Source organism: Diabrotica virgifera, chromosome 1, assembly GCF_917563875.1.
Source record: "Diabrotica virgifera virgifera chromosome 1, PGI_DIABVI_V3a".
NCBI lineage: Eukaryota > Metazoa > Arthropoda > Insecta > Coleoptera > Chrysomelidae > Diabrotica > Diabrotica virgifera.
The window spans coordinates 313,393,684-313,406,152 of record NC_065443.1 but is presented as its reverse complement, the minus strand read 5'-3'; the positions used below and the strand labels follow the sequence as shown (position 1 = coordinate 313,406,152).

Sequence of the window (12,469 nt, the reverse complement as noted above, 5' to 3'; positions counted from 1 at the left end):
TGGTGTTTGATCGGCCTATGGAGGAGCAGTAGGTACGGCAAGGGATAAGAGCTTGCGGCTCGGTGATACTTATCTATAAATCCCTACCGGAAACGCGTTGACGCCTAATATACCGGAGTCTATACATACACCTATTTTATTCAGTTTGAGTGGACCTGGTGCATGTAAATATTTTAAAAAATATCTTGATGTTTTCGCCGGCGCTGGGGATCGATTACCGGCTTTCTGCGTGATAGTTATACATTCTAAAGCCTGAGCTATCCGGCCCTTTATATACAAAGACAGTCAAAGAAAAAATACGGCATCCGATCAAGGGCAAAAGCGTAAGAAAATGTAAGCCATAACTGCAAGTTTTCATGCATAAACCCATTTACCCCCTAGAACAACTACTAGGTGGAAAAGAAAGGGCAAAAAACAAGGATATACATATGGCACTCGTAGACTTAGGGAAGGTTCACTACTCAGTATCAGAACTCTGGAAAGCCATACGGAAATTTGGAATAGGGAAAGACTCATCAAAGGCCATCAAAAATCTGTAAGTACAAAATTAAGTATTCAGTAAATTGGGAATTATGATATAAAAAAAACTTCAATACAACGAGGGGTATCTTTTAGATATATCTGTATAAGTAGATATATCTATTGTAGACAGTGCCGTGCCAACACGTGGTAACGCCTTTGTAAAACATTTAAGGGCGCCCAAAAAATATGCAATTTTGTAAAAATCGTCTCGTAAATTTTTGTAACAACTCTAGGGACGCCCCTTAATTGCTGGCGCTTGTGTGCGCCGCACACATGGCACACGTGGATGGCGTGGCCCTGATTGTAGATTGTCTATAAAAACTATAACGTTTGTATTTGGCTATACAGACTTCAACAACGGTTCCGTTTTAAGAATCAATCGCAATCAAAGCGTTCATTAAACGGAACGATACAGTCCACTTCTACTCCGTTCCCACTCTCTTAAATTTCACAATATTTATAGGTACGATTACAATACAATTTCTAAGTAATTACCATATAGTTGAAGTAGAGTAGATAGTAAGTAAGTGAATGTACGTTGTGAATGACGGAAGCCGGTTTGTTACAGAGAGGAGGATGGAGTCCAACACGATAACGTTGACGAGATTTTTCTTGGCGGAACAACAAAAATTTCCAGAAGCCACAGGTGAATTGACCCAGCTGCTGACTTCTATTCAAACAGCTGTTAAGGTTATCAGTAGCGCCGTTAGAAGAGCTGGTATTACCAAATTGTAAGTCTTTTTTGTAAGTTGTTGTTACAGGGAGGGATTTAAAATATAGATGCATCACTAAATTTTAAGTAAATTTTGTTTTATGAGTTTCCGTATGTCCCTTCTAGCAAACATTTTATTTTTTCATTTATATGATTTTATACATACATACATGATATTGCAAAATTGTAATAGTTACATACATTTGGACGTTGAGAGGTGACTCATATTTTTTTGCAGAAATTGCTTGAAAATAACTCAAATAATAATATTTGAGTTATCCCCCCACTCAAAATGGTCCGGAACATTGTTTAAATAATCAAAATGTCAAAAAATTAAGGAAATATTCGATTTTTCTTCGTTTTTTGATGATAACTTTTAAATTATTCATTTCTGAGAAAAGTTGTAATAACATAAAAGTTGCGCAATTAAATTTCCTACAATATAAAATTAGTTAAAAATTTTAAAAATTGTCAGCCTTGTTGCAAAATAGCAATAATTGCGAAAAAACGATAAAAAAACAGTATTCGCATTTTATGTTTTTCAACCATTTATGCTACACTTAGGGCCTTCATATTTTACCAAGAAAAACTTTATGATATTTTCAGTTACAACTCTGGAAGCGGAAGTACTAGATCAAATTTTTACCGTTAATACCATCCTTGGGTTATTAGCTTTCATTCGACACCTCAATTGTCATTCTATCTGTTTTAATAATGGAGGAGTTGCGTTCACGGAGAGACAGACATATGGTTAATTCAAAGTTTTCACCATTTTTTTTAAATGGGTGAAAACAACAAGATTATCGTCAGAACTAAACTAGTTAGTTAACTGTAATTGTTAGTATTATAAAATAATTATTATTTGTTTGCCGTGCGTTATGTCAATGTAAAATGAAAGTCATTATGACTGTAAAACAATTAATTTTTTTTATCAGGAGAGTTTGTTTACCAAAATAACACAGGTCTATTTTTATATTGAACCAGCTTGTCCAAAATTGTTTTGTTACAAAATTTTGTGAGTGACGTCCAAAATAAAAAAGCTATTAATAATTTTTTAGTGTTTATTTTATTATTGATAAACGATATCGCTGGACTTTAATTTACAAATATGTTGCATCAACTATAAATAGTGTTGTCTGTGATAACTAAAAATAATTTTCTTTCTTTGACGAATAACTAAAGAATTATTGATCGGGGTCTTTGTCTACGTCTACAGGACTTTAAGTACCTACTGTGTTTTATCTCCTATTTTTCTTAATGTTGGATCATTGCTCTTTCGAAAAAAATCCTTTAAAAACATGTTATTCGTAATTTTATATTTAACACTAGTGTCGTCTGAAAATATAGTTTCTTCTTCTTGTTCTTGATAGGCTTGCACCTGCTTCATCTTCGGACGCCTTCTTATTTGATAATAATAATATAATATATGACATATTATGACGTCAGTTTTTTTTTTCGGCTTCTCTGAGTATATTCTTGTGTGCCATTTCATTATCATTATGTCGCTGTTCCACTTCTCTCTTTTTTCAAAAAGGAGATAGAAAATTATGAGATAATTAGAGAGTCATTAGCGTCACTAGCTAGATGGGACTGCCGTGTGGTCAAATCCATAAAAAACGAATAAAAAATATACCTTAACTATGCAAAAAATAAACTGCCAAATAATGTAAGCCTATTTTTAACTAATTTCATTATATTCGTAGGTTTGGTACCGTAGGTGAAACAAATGTACAGGGAGAAGAAGTTAAAAAGTTGGACGTATTGGCCAACGAATTATTTATCAATATGCTTAAGTCATCTTATACAGTAGCATTGCTTATATCTGAAGAAAATGAAACAATTTTGGAGGTACGTAAACTTATATTTTATTTTAGGTCTTCCTCTTGATCTTCCTATCGCGTTGGTCTCCATTTGTTCATTTTTTATAACGATTTCTCGATTTTTGCTATGTTTCTTCTTCCCTTTTATCAGCAATTTTGCTTATTCGTTGGCGGGTTATTGTCTGTATGGAAGATTGCCATCTCTTGCGCGGTCGGTCGAACTTCTTCCACAACTTAATGATTTGTCCCTTGCTATTTTAACGACTCTTGCTTCCTCTATTCTAGTTACGTGATTGCTGCATCTTTTTTTATATTTCGGGTCCTTTTATACCCTGTACCGGGTGTCCCAATAAGAATGGCTCTCGGCCATATCTCAGGAACCGTTTATAGTAGAGCTTTGAAATAAAAAATGTTATAACAAAAGTTGCCTCAGGAAAAGCCTGGAAATTATTTTCATAATTGTGGGACCACCGCTAGAGGGCGTAATTGAATATCAAAAATTAAAAAATCTATTTTTTACAAAATTTTCCTAATGAAGGGGCACTGGAAATCCGATCGTCGTATTCTTCATAAAATTCTACGCATATTTGATTTGACAAGTTTAGGTCTACCTTTGGAAATAAGAGGTGGGGGTGAGTGGGAACCTTGTTATGAAAAACTGGCTGTGAGTCCGGTTCTGCTTAATCAAATTTTGCAAACTTGGTCTTGTTGAAGACAGATCTTTTTCGTCAATGTAAAAGTTATGATTTCGAACCAACTTACTGAGTAATATGCCAGCTAGAAGGCGTTATTTAATTTTTTCAGAAATCTAGTGTTCCTTGGAAAATATTAAATACAAACATGCATTTTTAATACCATATTACAAAATTAGACAAAATTAGCAACAGAATAGCGAAAACCGCATGTTAATACCTTTTTTCTATCTCGAGATATCTTACAAAACGTGTAAATTTAAAAACATAACTGTTACTGTCACCGGTAAACGAAATTCATTAAAAGTAGTGTGCTATGGAAACAACAAAGAAACATTTTCCAGCTGTCAACGTATATTAGGTCTTTTCAACGCTTCTCATTTGTTTCGAGCCTCGTTCATATCTCGTATATTAATATTATACACGGATTATACGGCATATGACAGAGGCTCGAAACAAATGAGAAGCGTTGAAAAGCCCTATTACAAATAAATAAAAACAACTATTTAGTGATGACATAAACGTTCAAATTTTTGCCCATCATTTTCGTTGCAAACATTTATTCTTTCAAGAGTAGATTGAACAGCAGTCTCAATTTCTGCTCTCGATATGCTTTGAATGGCGTTCAGTATTCTCTGGACAATGTATTCTAGAGTAGTTTATGATGGGCAACAATTTCAATATTTAGGTCGTCACTAAGTAGTTCTTTTTGTTCTGTGTTATATTTAATTTTAATAGTATTGTTTCTCTTTATATTGTTGTTTTAATTAATTATATTTTTATACGTTGACATCTGGAAAATGTTATTTTGTTTTTTTCCATAGCACACTACTTTTCATTAACTTAGTTTACCGGTGATAGTAACAGTTATGTATAAAATTTACACGTTTCTCGAGATATCTTGAGATAGAAAAAAGATATCGACATGCGGTTTTCGCTATTATATTGCTAATTTAATCTAATTTTATAAAGTATGATTAAAAATGCATACTTGTATTTAATATTTTCCAAAGAAAACTAGATTTCTGAAAAAAATTAAATAACGCCTCCCAGCTGGCTTATTACTTATTAGGATGGTTCAAAATTATCACGCTTACATTGAAGAAAAAGATCTGTCTTCAACAAGACCCAGTTTTCAAAATTAGATTTAGCAGAACCGGACTTGGAGCCATTTTTTCATAACAAGGTTCCCACTCACCCCCACCTCTTATTTGCAAAGGCAGAGTTAAACTTGTTAAATCAAATATGCGCAGAATTTGATGAAGAATACAATAATCGGATTTCCAGTGCCCCTTCATTAGGAAAATTTTGTAAAATTTAGATGTTTTTATTTTTGATATTCAATTACGCCCTCTAGCGGTGGACCCACAATTATGAAAATAATTTCCAGGCTTTTCCTGAGGCAACTTTTGTTATAAAATTTTTTATTTCAAAGCTCTACTATAAACGGTTCCTGAGATATGGCCGAGAGCCATTCTTACTGGGACACCCGGTACATTATTATGCATATAATTAAATCATTGAACGGAGTTTCGTGGAGTACCGAGATAGGGAAACAAAGAATAATGAGAATATACATCACATGGAGAATAAAGGAACACCAAAAAAGAAAAATAGAAGCTATTGATGGACGCTCTAAGAGGACTAAGTAGAACATCGAGATTGGACCGGGTTAGAAATTAGGAAGTAAAGCGAAAAATGAATTTACAGAAAACGGCCGTAGAATGCATTGAGAAGAAACTATATTAACGTGGTACGGACATGTTCAAAGAATGGGGGAGGAGAGACTGCCAAAGAAAATTATGAAATGGATACCTAGAGACAACAGGAAAAGAGGAAGGCCAAGAACGACGTGGATACAAGGAGTAAGACGATTAATGAGTGTACGAGGATTAGAAGATGAAAACTACAATGATAGAAGATATTGGCAACAAGGCATTGGACAACGTCGGAGGACGTTTTGAACCCGAATTTCTATATACATTATTATATTGTTCTAATCTTGATACTCCTTATTCGATTCTGTCTCTCAGTTATTATTCATTATTTGTCTTATACAGGCCTTATATATTATTGCATTCATCCCACAGAGTTAAGTCGGTTGCGGCATATAGTGTTATTAAGATACCTGCTAGTCTCTTTGCTTTTTATACTTAATCCCTTACGATTTTTTTTCAACGTCTCCATAGCTGGTCAGTATAATCACTAGAAACTTTATTTCCATTACTTGTTCAATGCTAACTCCATTGACTTCCAGTTTATATCTTATTGGTTCTTTGCCGATTACAATTGCTCTAGTCTTCTAAGTTGAATTCGAAATTTTCAACTATTTTACTATTGTATTAAATCTGTAAACTAGTCTTTCGAGGCTATTTTCTTCTCCATTCTGCATTATCTTGATGTATTGACGCCCTTATTACTTTCTCCATGATTAGGTTGAATAGCATAGGGCTTAGTGAACATATACTTGTTTCAAGAGAAGGCTAAAGAATAGATACTAAGAAACAATCAAACAAGGCGTATTTGAGATGAGATTCAAGATAAAATATATAAAGAAATGTAATAGTGAAATTGGACCATGCATAAGAATAAAAGCAAAAACATAGTCACACTTATTTATAAAAATTATTAAGATACGATATGCTCTTAAGATAAGATCTTCTTTTTTGTAGGTAGAGACTGAACACCGAGGAAAGTATATAGTAGCCTTCGATCCATTAGATGGTTCCTCGAATATCGACTGTCTGGTATCGATAGGTTCAATTTTCGCCATTTACAGAAAATCCGACAACACAGTTCCAGCCCTCGATGACACACTAATGTCCGGAAGGAATGTAGTAGCAGCCGGATATGCGCTTTATGGCAGTGCAACTATGCTGGTCATATCTTCTGGATCTGGTGTGCATGGTTTCATGCTGGATGCCACCATAGGTATGTCCCTTTCACCGTTCTTTGTAAAAATAACGACATTTAAAAAAAAAATTAGTTGGAGAATAGTAAACAACTGGTTAGAGCAAATCACAGTGACTCGAGTCTCAAAAACATTGTATGTGGGGTACCACAAGGTACAGTATTGATTCCTCTACTTTTCCTTATCTTTATAAATGACATCACTAATTTAAAAATCGATAGAAAAATTTTTCTTTTTGCTGATATAATTATAACTTCTAATCTACTTACAATGAAAACCTGGTCAGACTCTAATTTACTCTCTTTTAACGTAGATAAAACAGTATCATTATCCTATAAAGAAGCTCTTTAACCCATTGCTTCGTAATAACAGCCGGATCAGTACCGTTGATTCTGTAAAACTTCTTGGTATTTTTTAGACAGCAACCTTAAAAATTGTCTCTTGATATCAAGAGACAATATTGTTAAAGCTGCAGGAACTAACTGGACAGACGGAAATGGAGAAATTTGGGGAAGGCCTATGTCCAAAGTTGGATAGAAATGGGCTAAAAAAGAAGAAAGAATACACTAGCCTCAGCTTGCCATGCAATAAGATCTGTTTCGAAGAAAATTAATTTAGCATCTTCCAAAATTACATATTTTTCTTGGTTCGAGTCTCATCTTCGATATGCTTTTTCTTTTTGTGGTTCTGGTACACCTGCCAATCCGATGTTATTTTTAAATTACAAAAAAGTGCAATACGATATCTGCTTGGCCTCTGAAAAACAACACATTGCAGAAGCTACATCGAAGAAATAGAAATTCAAAAAAAGAAATTCAACCAGAAATTCAACCTTTGGTGTAAATTTACCGATCCCGTCCACTGAGTTAGTAAAGAAATTTATATTATTTTATTCTGCAAAAAAAAAACGATACAACCATCTCCATTTACAACTTAAATCTGCAACATCTTTCCCCGAATTCCGTAAAATGACAAAAGCCTATCTATCTGAAAAATCATATTATTCAGTAGAAGAGTTTCTTAAGGGCATAGGCGCAAAATGTCGCCTGTCAAAATGTTCAATGTGTTTTAAATGTTCATTTTTTTCGAATCCTAAGAAAACTAATAAATATTGTTGCAAAATTTAAACGCAGAATGAAGGACTACATTATTACCGAGGGCCGAAAATCCCTTAGAATATCCAAAAATTTCTTTTGAATGAGATATTTGAAATTAAAAGTCACACTAATTTTTTTCTTTTTTACCCCTGTAACTTATTAAAATAAACACTATAGACGTTTTTAAGGACTTTGGGCCCTCGGTAATAACGTAATCTTTTATTTTACGTTTAAATTTTTTAAATATACTTATTAGTTTTCTCAGGATTCTAAAAAATTATTACATGTAAAATGCATTGAAAATTTTGACAGACGACAAATAACTAAGAAATGACAGTACATTTATGTACAAGTAACTAATATTTTATCATATTTGGGTATCATATGTAGCAGCTTGTATTAAACTTGTTAGTTCTTAAGGTTGTATTATGCAATTTGAAATTTATTTAAATTTTGCAGTAGGTGGTTTTGTTTTATTTTATTATCTTTTATTTTTTAAATATTGGCGGCGGAGGCGTAACCACAGAGGGTTTGGGGGTTATAATCCCCCTTGGGATCATCCTGGTTACGCCGTTGATTGGTGATTTGTGTAATTTTAGTAAATTGTAATTGCTATTGTTATTTTCTGACTCTTTGCAAGCTTTTTCTATAAAATTGTACTTGTAATTTTCAGTGAAAATAAAACATACTTCTCTTCTATTCTAGGAGAATTTGTTTTGACTGAACACAACATGCGGATTCCGAAAAAAGGAAAAATCTACTCTATAAACGAAGGGTACTACCACGAATGGGATGATGCCATAAGAGAATACGTCGATGCCAAGAAAGATCCTTCTAAGGGGAAAGCCTATGGTGCCAGGTACGTAGGTTCTATGGTCGCAGATGTTCACAGAACTATTAAATATGGAGGAATCTTTTTATACCCTGCAACGAAGTCTTCCCCTAAGGGCAAGCTTAGACTGATGTACGAATGTGTTCCGATGGCCTTTTTGCTCGACCAAGCAGGAGGATTAGCTACTGATGGCAAGATTAATATATTAGATATCAAACCTACTAACCACCATCAGAGAAGTCCTATTTTTCTGGGGTCTATAGAAGATGTAGAGGAGGTTCAAAGTTATATCAATAAACATTGTGAATGTAAAAAATAGGTTAAGAGATTTGTTTCAATAAAGTTTATTATTAGTTATATTACTTGGTAGTTCTCAACAGAAGGCAAAACACGTAGGTATATTGTTTTTTTTTTAAATATAAGTCTTCATTAGCACCCAACTCATACCAAACCTGTGAGATCAAGTTTAAGTTCGTCTGAAATTGTTTTCAAAATTTCTTAAATATCGATTCATTTATTGGTGCAATGTATTTCTTAATACGAATTTATAAAGTCGTTATGTTTAGCCACTATGTTTAGTTTCAATTTTCAATTAAGTACGGCTGCTGGACCTGTTGGTAAAGGGGATTAAGATTGATATGACCCAAGATACCGCATATGACCGCATAGAGATAAGGCAAAAATAATGATGATGTACAGCTGCCGGACGAAACGATGGCCGTTGAAAGAAATGCTGTCTGCGTAAAGCTTAGGTGGGTGTACCACCGACAACAGTGTTTGTCATCGGCCATGGTTCGTTCCGGGAGCTGTATCCCATTCGAAATACAGCAATCGCTAGATATAATGTCCCAGAGACCACGAAGAATAGATAGGTCTGTGACATGTAATCAGTGATTAAACAAATCTTCTTCGAGTGCATCATCCTTAAGGATATTGGCGATCATCACGGTTTACTTTACTCTGTCTGCCGAAGTTAGGAAGAGTTCTATTATTATTTTTCCACTCCACTGCTTTAAAATTTTCAACCACGACGTGCGTCGTCTCCTTGGTCCTATTTTCCCTTCCACTTTTACTTGTATAACCAATCGTCAATGTATAACCAAAGTAGCTATTTTTTTCTTTCCTTCGTAGTGTTGAATATTTCTTTTTATTTTGTCATCTTTCTGAATATTTTCGTGTTTGTTACGACTTGTGTCCATGATGCCTGTTTTCCACATTCTTCGGTAACACCTCATCACGGGAGCCCATATAAAAATTTTTAGGGGGGGGGGTAGACGTGAAAATGTTGCACATTATTTTTTGTATACTTTGGATAACCATATATAGTTTAAAGCAACCAAACAGCTGTGGGAGGGGCCACGGCCCCCCTTACCCATGGGTACGGTCGCCCAAGCACCTCCTCTCAAAGCTGGCAAGTCTTTTTTCAGTATTCATACAAACACAATTTTTAAAACAGTGTTGGAGAGATAGTGAGAGTGAGGAATTCCAACAAGAAAGTACATTAATGGAATGACAAAAGAGAATCGCGGAGAAAGTATTGCAAGGGGATAGAACAAGCCACAGAAATAAGGGTTACATAAAGTTCTCTCAAAGGACCATCAGATAAGTATTTGCTCACTCCAAAAGGAGTTGGGTGAATACATTCAAAATGGTGAAAATACCCTGAAACGACTTTCCAGGATGCGTTTGTCTGAGCTAGTCTAAAACAAAACTAATACCACTAGACACTGGCAGCAGACTGTGCTGAAAGAGAGAATAGTACAGGACAATTCATACAGAAAAGAGTAGGCACTGGAAAGAACTATGTGAAAAGCTGGATGAGGACATCTGGGGTCAGGGACACAGGATGCCCATGAAGAAGCTTCATGAGTAACCTTCTTACAAAGTGCCTAACGAAGTGCCTTACAAAGTGCCTAAAGTTATGGACTAGAAGCTCGAGGTAACAGGAAAGTTTTTGCGGCAGGCAAATGGCATGGATTATGGAGGAACGAGGGAAGCGAATGGGTCGTACCCTTCACCATCGATGAACTTGTCGAGGCATTGGACGCACTCAAAACGCTTAAGTCTTCTAGACTGGATCAAATAGAGGCCTCAGACGGGCGGGGCTTGCGTGGCTTCTGGAGCACATGAAGCACAGACTTTTCCTAAGACTTGATAGTACATCGAGGTTGGCACTGTGACCAGTAGACTTTTTCCGTGCATTGGTAAGGTGTATGAAGGCTTCTAAAATTAGGAGGCTTATTCCCGAGGCAGTCTGGTTTTTGCAAAAGAAAAGCCACGATTAATGCAAACGTGAGTGTATTCCACGCATTGTGCAACAGAGGTGATGAACACCGCTGTGCAGGCTGTGCCACAGCTGCGCTGTTGTTATACAGGGTGTCCAGAAACTCTACCGACAAACGAAGACAGGAGATTCCTCAGATAAATTTAAGACATTTTAACCCAATTCTTCTAGTCCGAAAATGCTTCCTGAGGGAGCTAGAGCTCTTTGAAGATGGCGTCTTGTAATTAGTTTTTCGTAAATAACTCCAGAACGCTTTTATTTAGAAAAATGAAAATTGGTACGCTTATTTATCTTCCAGAGATAAATCGACTACATTTATTGCGAATTTCTAGTACCGTTCATAGGCGTCCGTTTTGGGTAGGGCAACGGTTATTTTATCGCATAACTTTTAAGTCTTTAACTTTTAAGCATCTTTAACACTGGAATATTAGATTATGAGGCATGCTAGTATTAAAAGGTACTCTTGCTTTAAGTCGCTAAAACACACCGTTTTCTAGAAAAATCGATTTGAAAATTTTTCGTTTTTTGAATTTCCAAAAAGAATTAAAAAAAAAAACATTTAGAAAAACGAAAACTGGTACGTTTATTTATATTCCAGAGACGAATCGATTTCATTAATTGGGAATTTCTAGTACTGGTCATATGCGTCCGTTTTGGGTAGGTCAAGGGATATTTTATCGCATAACGTTTTGTACTTAATTTTTAAGAATCTTCGACTTTAGATTATTAAATTGTAAGGTATTCTAGTACTTAAAGTTACTCCTGCTATAAGTTGGTAAAATACACCGTTTTTTTGAAAAAAATTTTCAACTTTTTTTCAAATTTAAAAAACGAAAAATGTTCAAATCGATTTTTCTAGAAAACGGTGTGTCCTACCGACTTAAATCAAGAGTACCTTTTAGTACTAGAATATCTTATAATATAATAATCCAGTATCAAAAATGCTTATAAGTGCAAAACAAAAAAGTTATGCGATAAAATAACCGTTGCCCTACCCAAAACGGACGCCTATGACCGGTACTTGAAATTCACAATGGATGAAATCGATTTATCTCTGGAAGATAAATATGTGTACCAATTTTTGTTTTTCTAAATAGAAGCGTTCTGGAGGTATTTAAGAAAAACTAATTACAAGACGCCATCTTCAAAGAGCTCTAGCTCCCTTAGGAAGCATTTTCGGACTAGGTGAATTGGATTAAAGTGTCTTAAAATTATATGAGGAATCTCCTGTCTTCGTTTGTCGGTAGAGTTTCTGGACACAATAATACATTTGCATTGTCACATTCAGTACACAGTACATTTCACCAGGGGGTGTGTGCTGTGATTCAGTACCTACGCTGCATTGGAACAAGGCAATGAAGGCAATGGAGGAGAGAATGACCTGGTTATCTGATAAAATTAAATTTCGAATATGTACAGAAATTTTTCTTTAAATTTAACATAGAAAATTTTTTTCATCCACTTGCAGCAGAGCCAACCCTGTTGTATAGAAATTCCTTTCACATTTCTTTATTTGTGGTTTTTTATGAAGCCGTTACTTTTTACGGAAAATATGGACCTAAATTTTAGATAAACTTCATTCACAGTGTAATTTCACAC

The 12,469-nt window shown here is 34.8% G+C and overlaps 1 protein-coding gene across 1 annotated transcript; it reads left to right on the top strand.

Annotated features, from left to right (window-relative positions):
• The first annotated feature begins 955 nt into the window (after positions 1-955).
• Positions 956-8,943, top strand: LOC126886254 (fructose-1,6-bisphosphatase 1). The gene is made up of 4 exons (XM_050653122.1): positions 956-1,253; positions 2,938-3,082; positions 6,419-6,677; positions 8,460-8,943. Exons 1-4 carry the CDS (start codon positions 1,054-1,056, stop codon positions 8,903-8,905), a joined length of 1,050 nt encoding a protein of 349 aa, XP_050509079.1. The 5' UTR covers positions 956-1,053; the 3' UTR covers positions 8,906-8,943.
• The last annotated feature ends 3,526 nt before the right edge of the window (positions 8,944-12,469 follow it).

What these genes read in the sequence shown, in the direction of transcription:
- LOC126886254 (XM_050653122.1), top strand. Translation starts at nt 1,054, where the DNA reads ATGTACGTTGTGAATGACGGAAGCCGGTTTGTTACAGAGAGGAGGATG. An exon ending in AAAATGAAACAATTTTGGAG is followed by an intron (nt 3,083 to 6,418) that starts GTACGTAAACTT and finishes TCTTTTTTGTAG; the next exon opens with GTAGAGACTGAACACCGAGG. An exon ending in CATGCTGGATGCCACCATAG is followed by an intron (nt 6,678 to 8,459) that starts GTATGTCCCTTT and finishes CTTCTATTCTAG; the next exon opens with GAGAATTTGTTTTGACTGAA.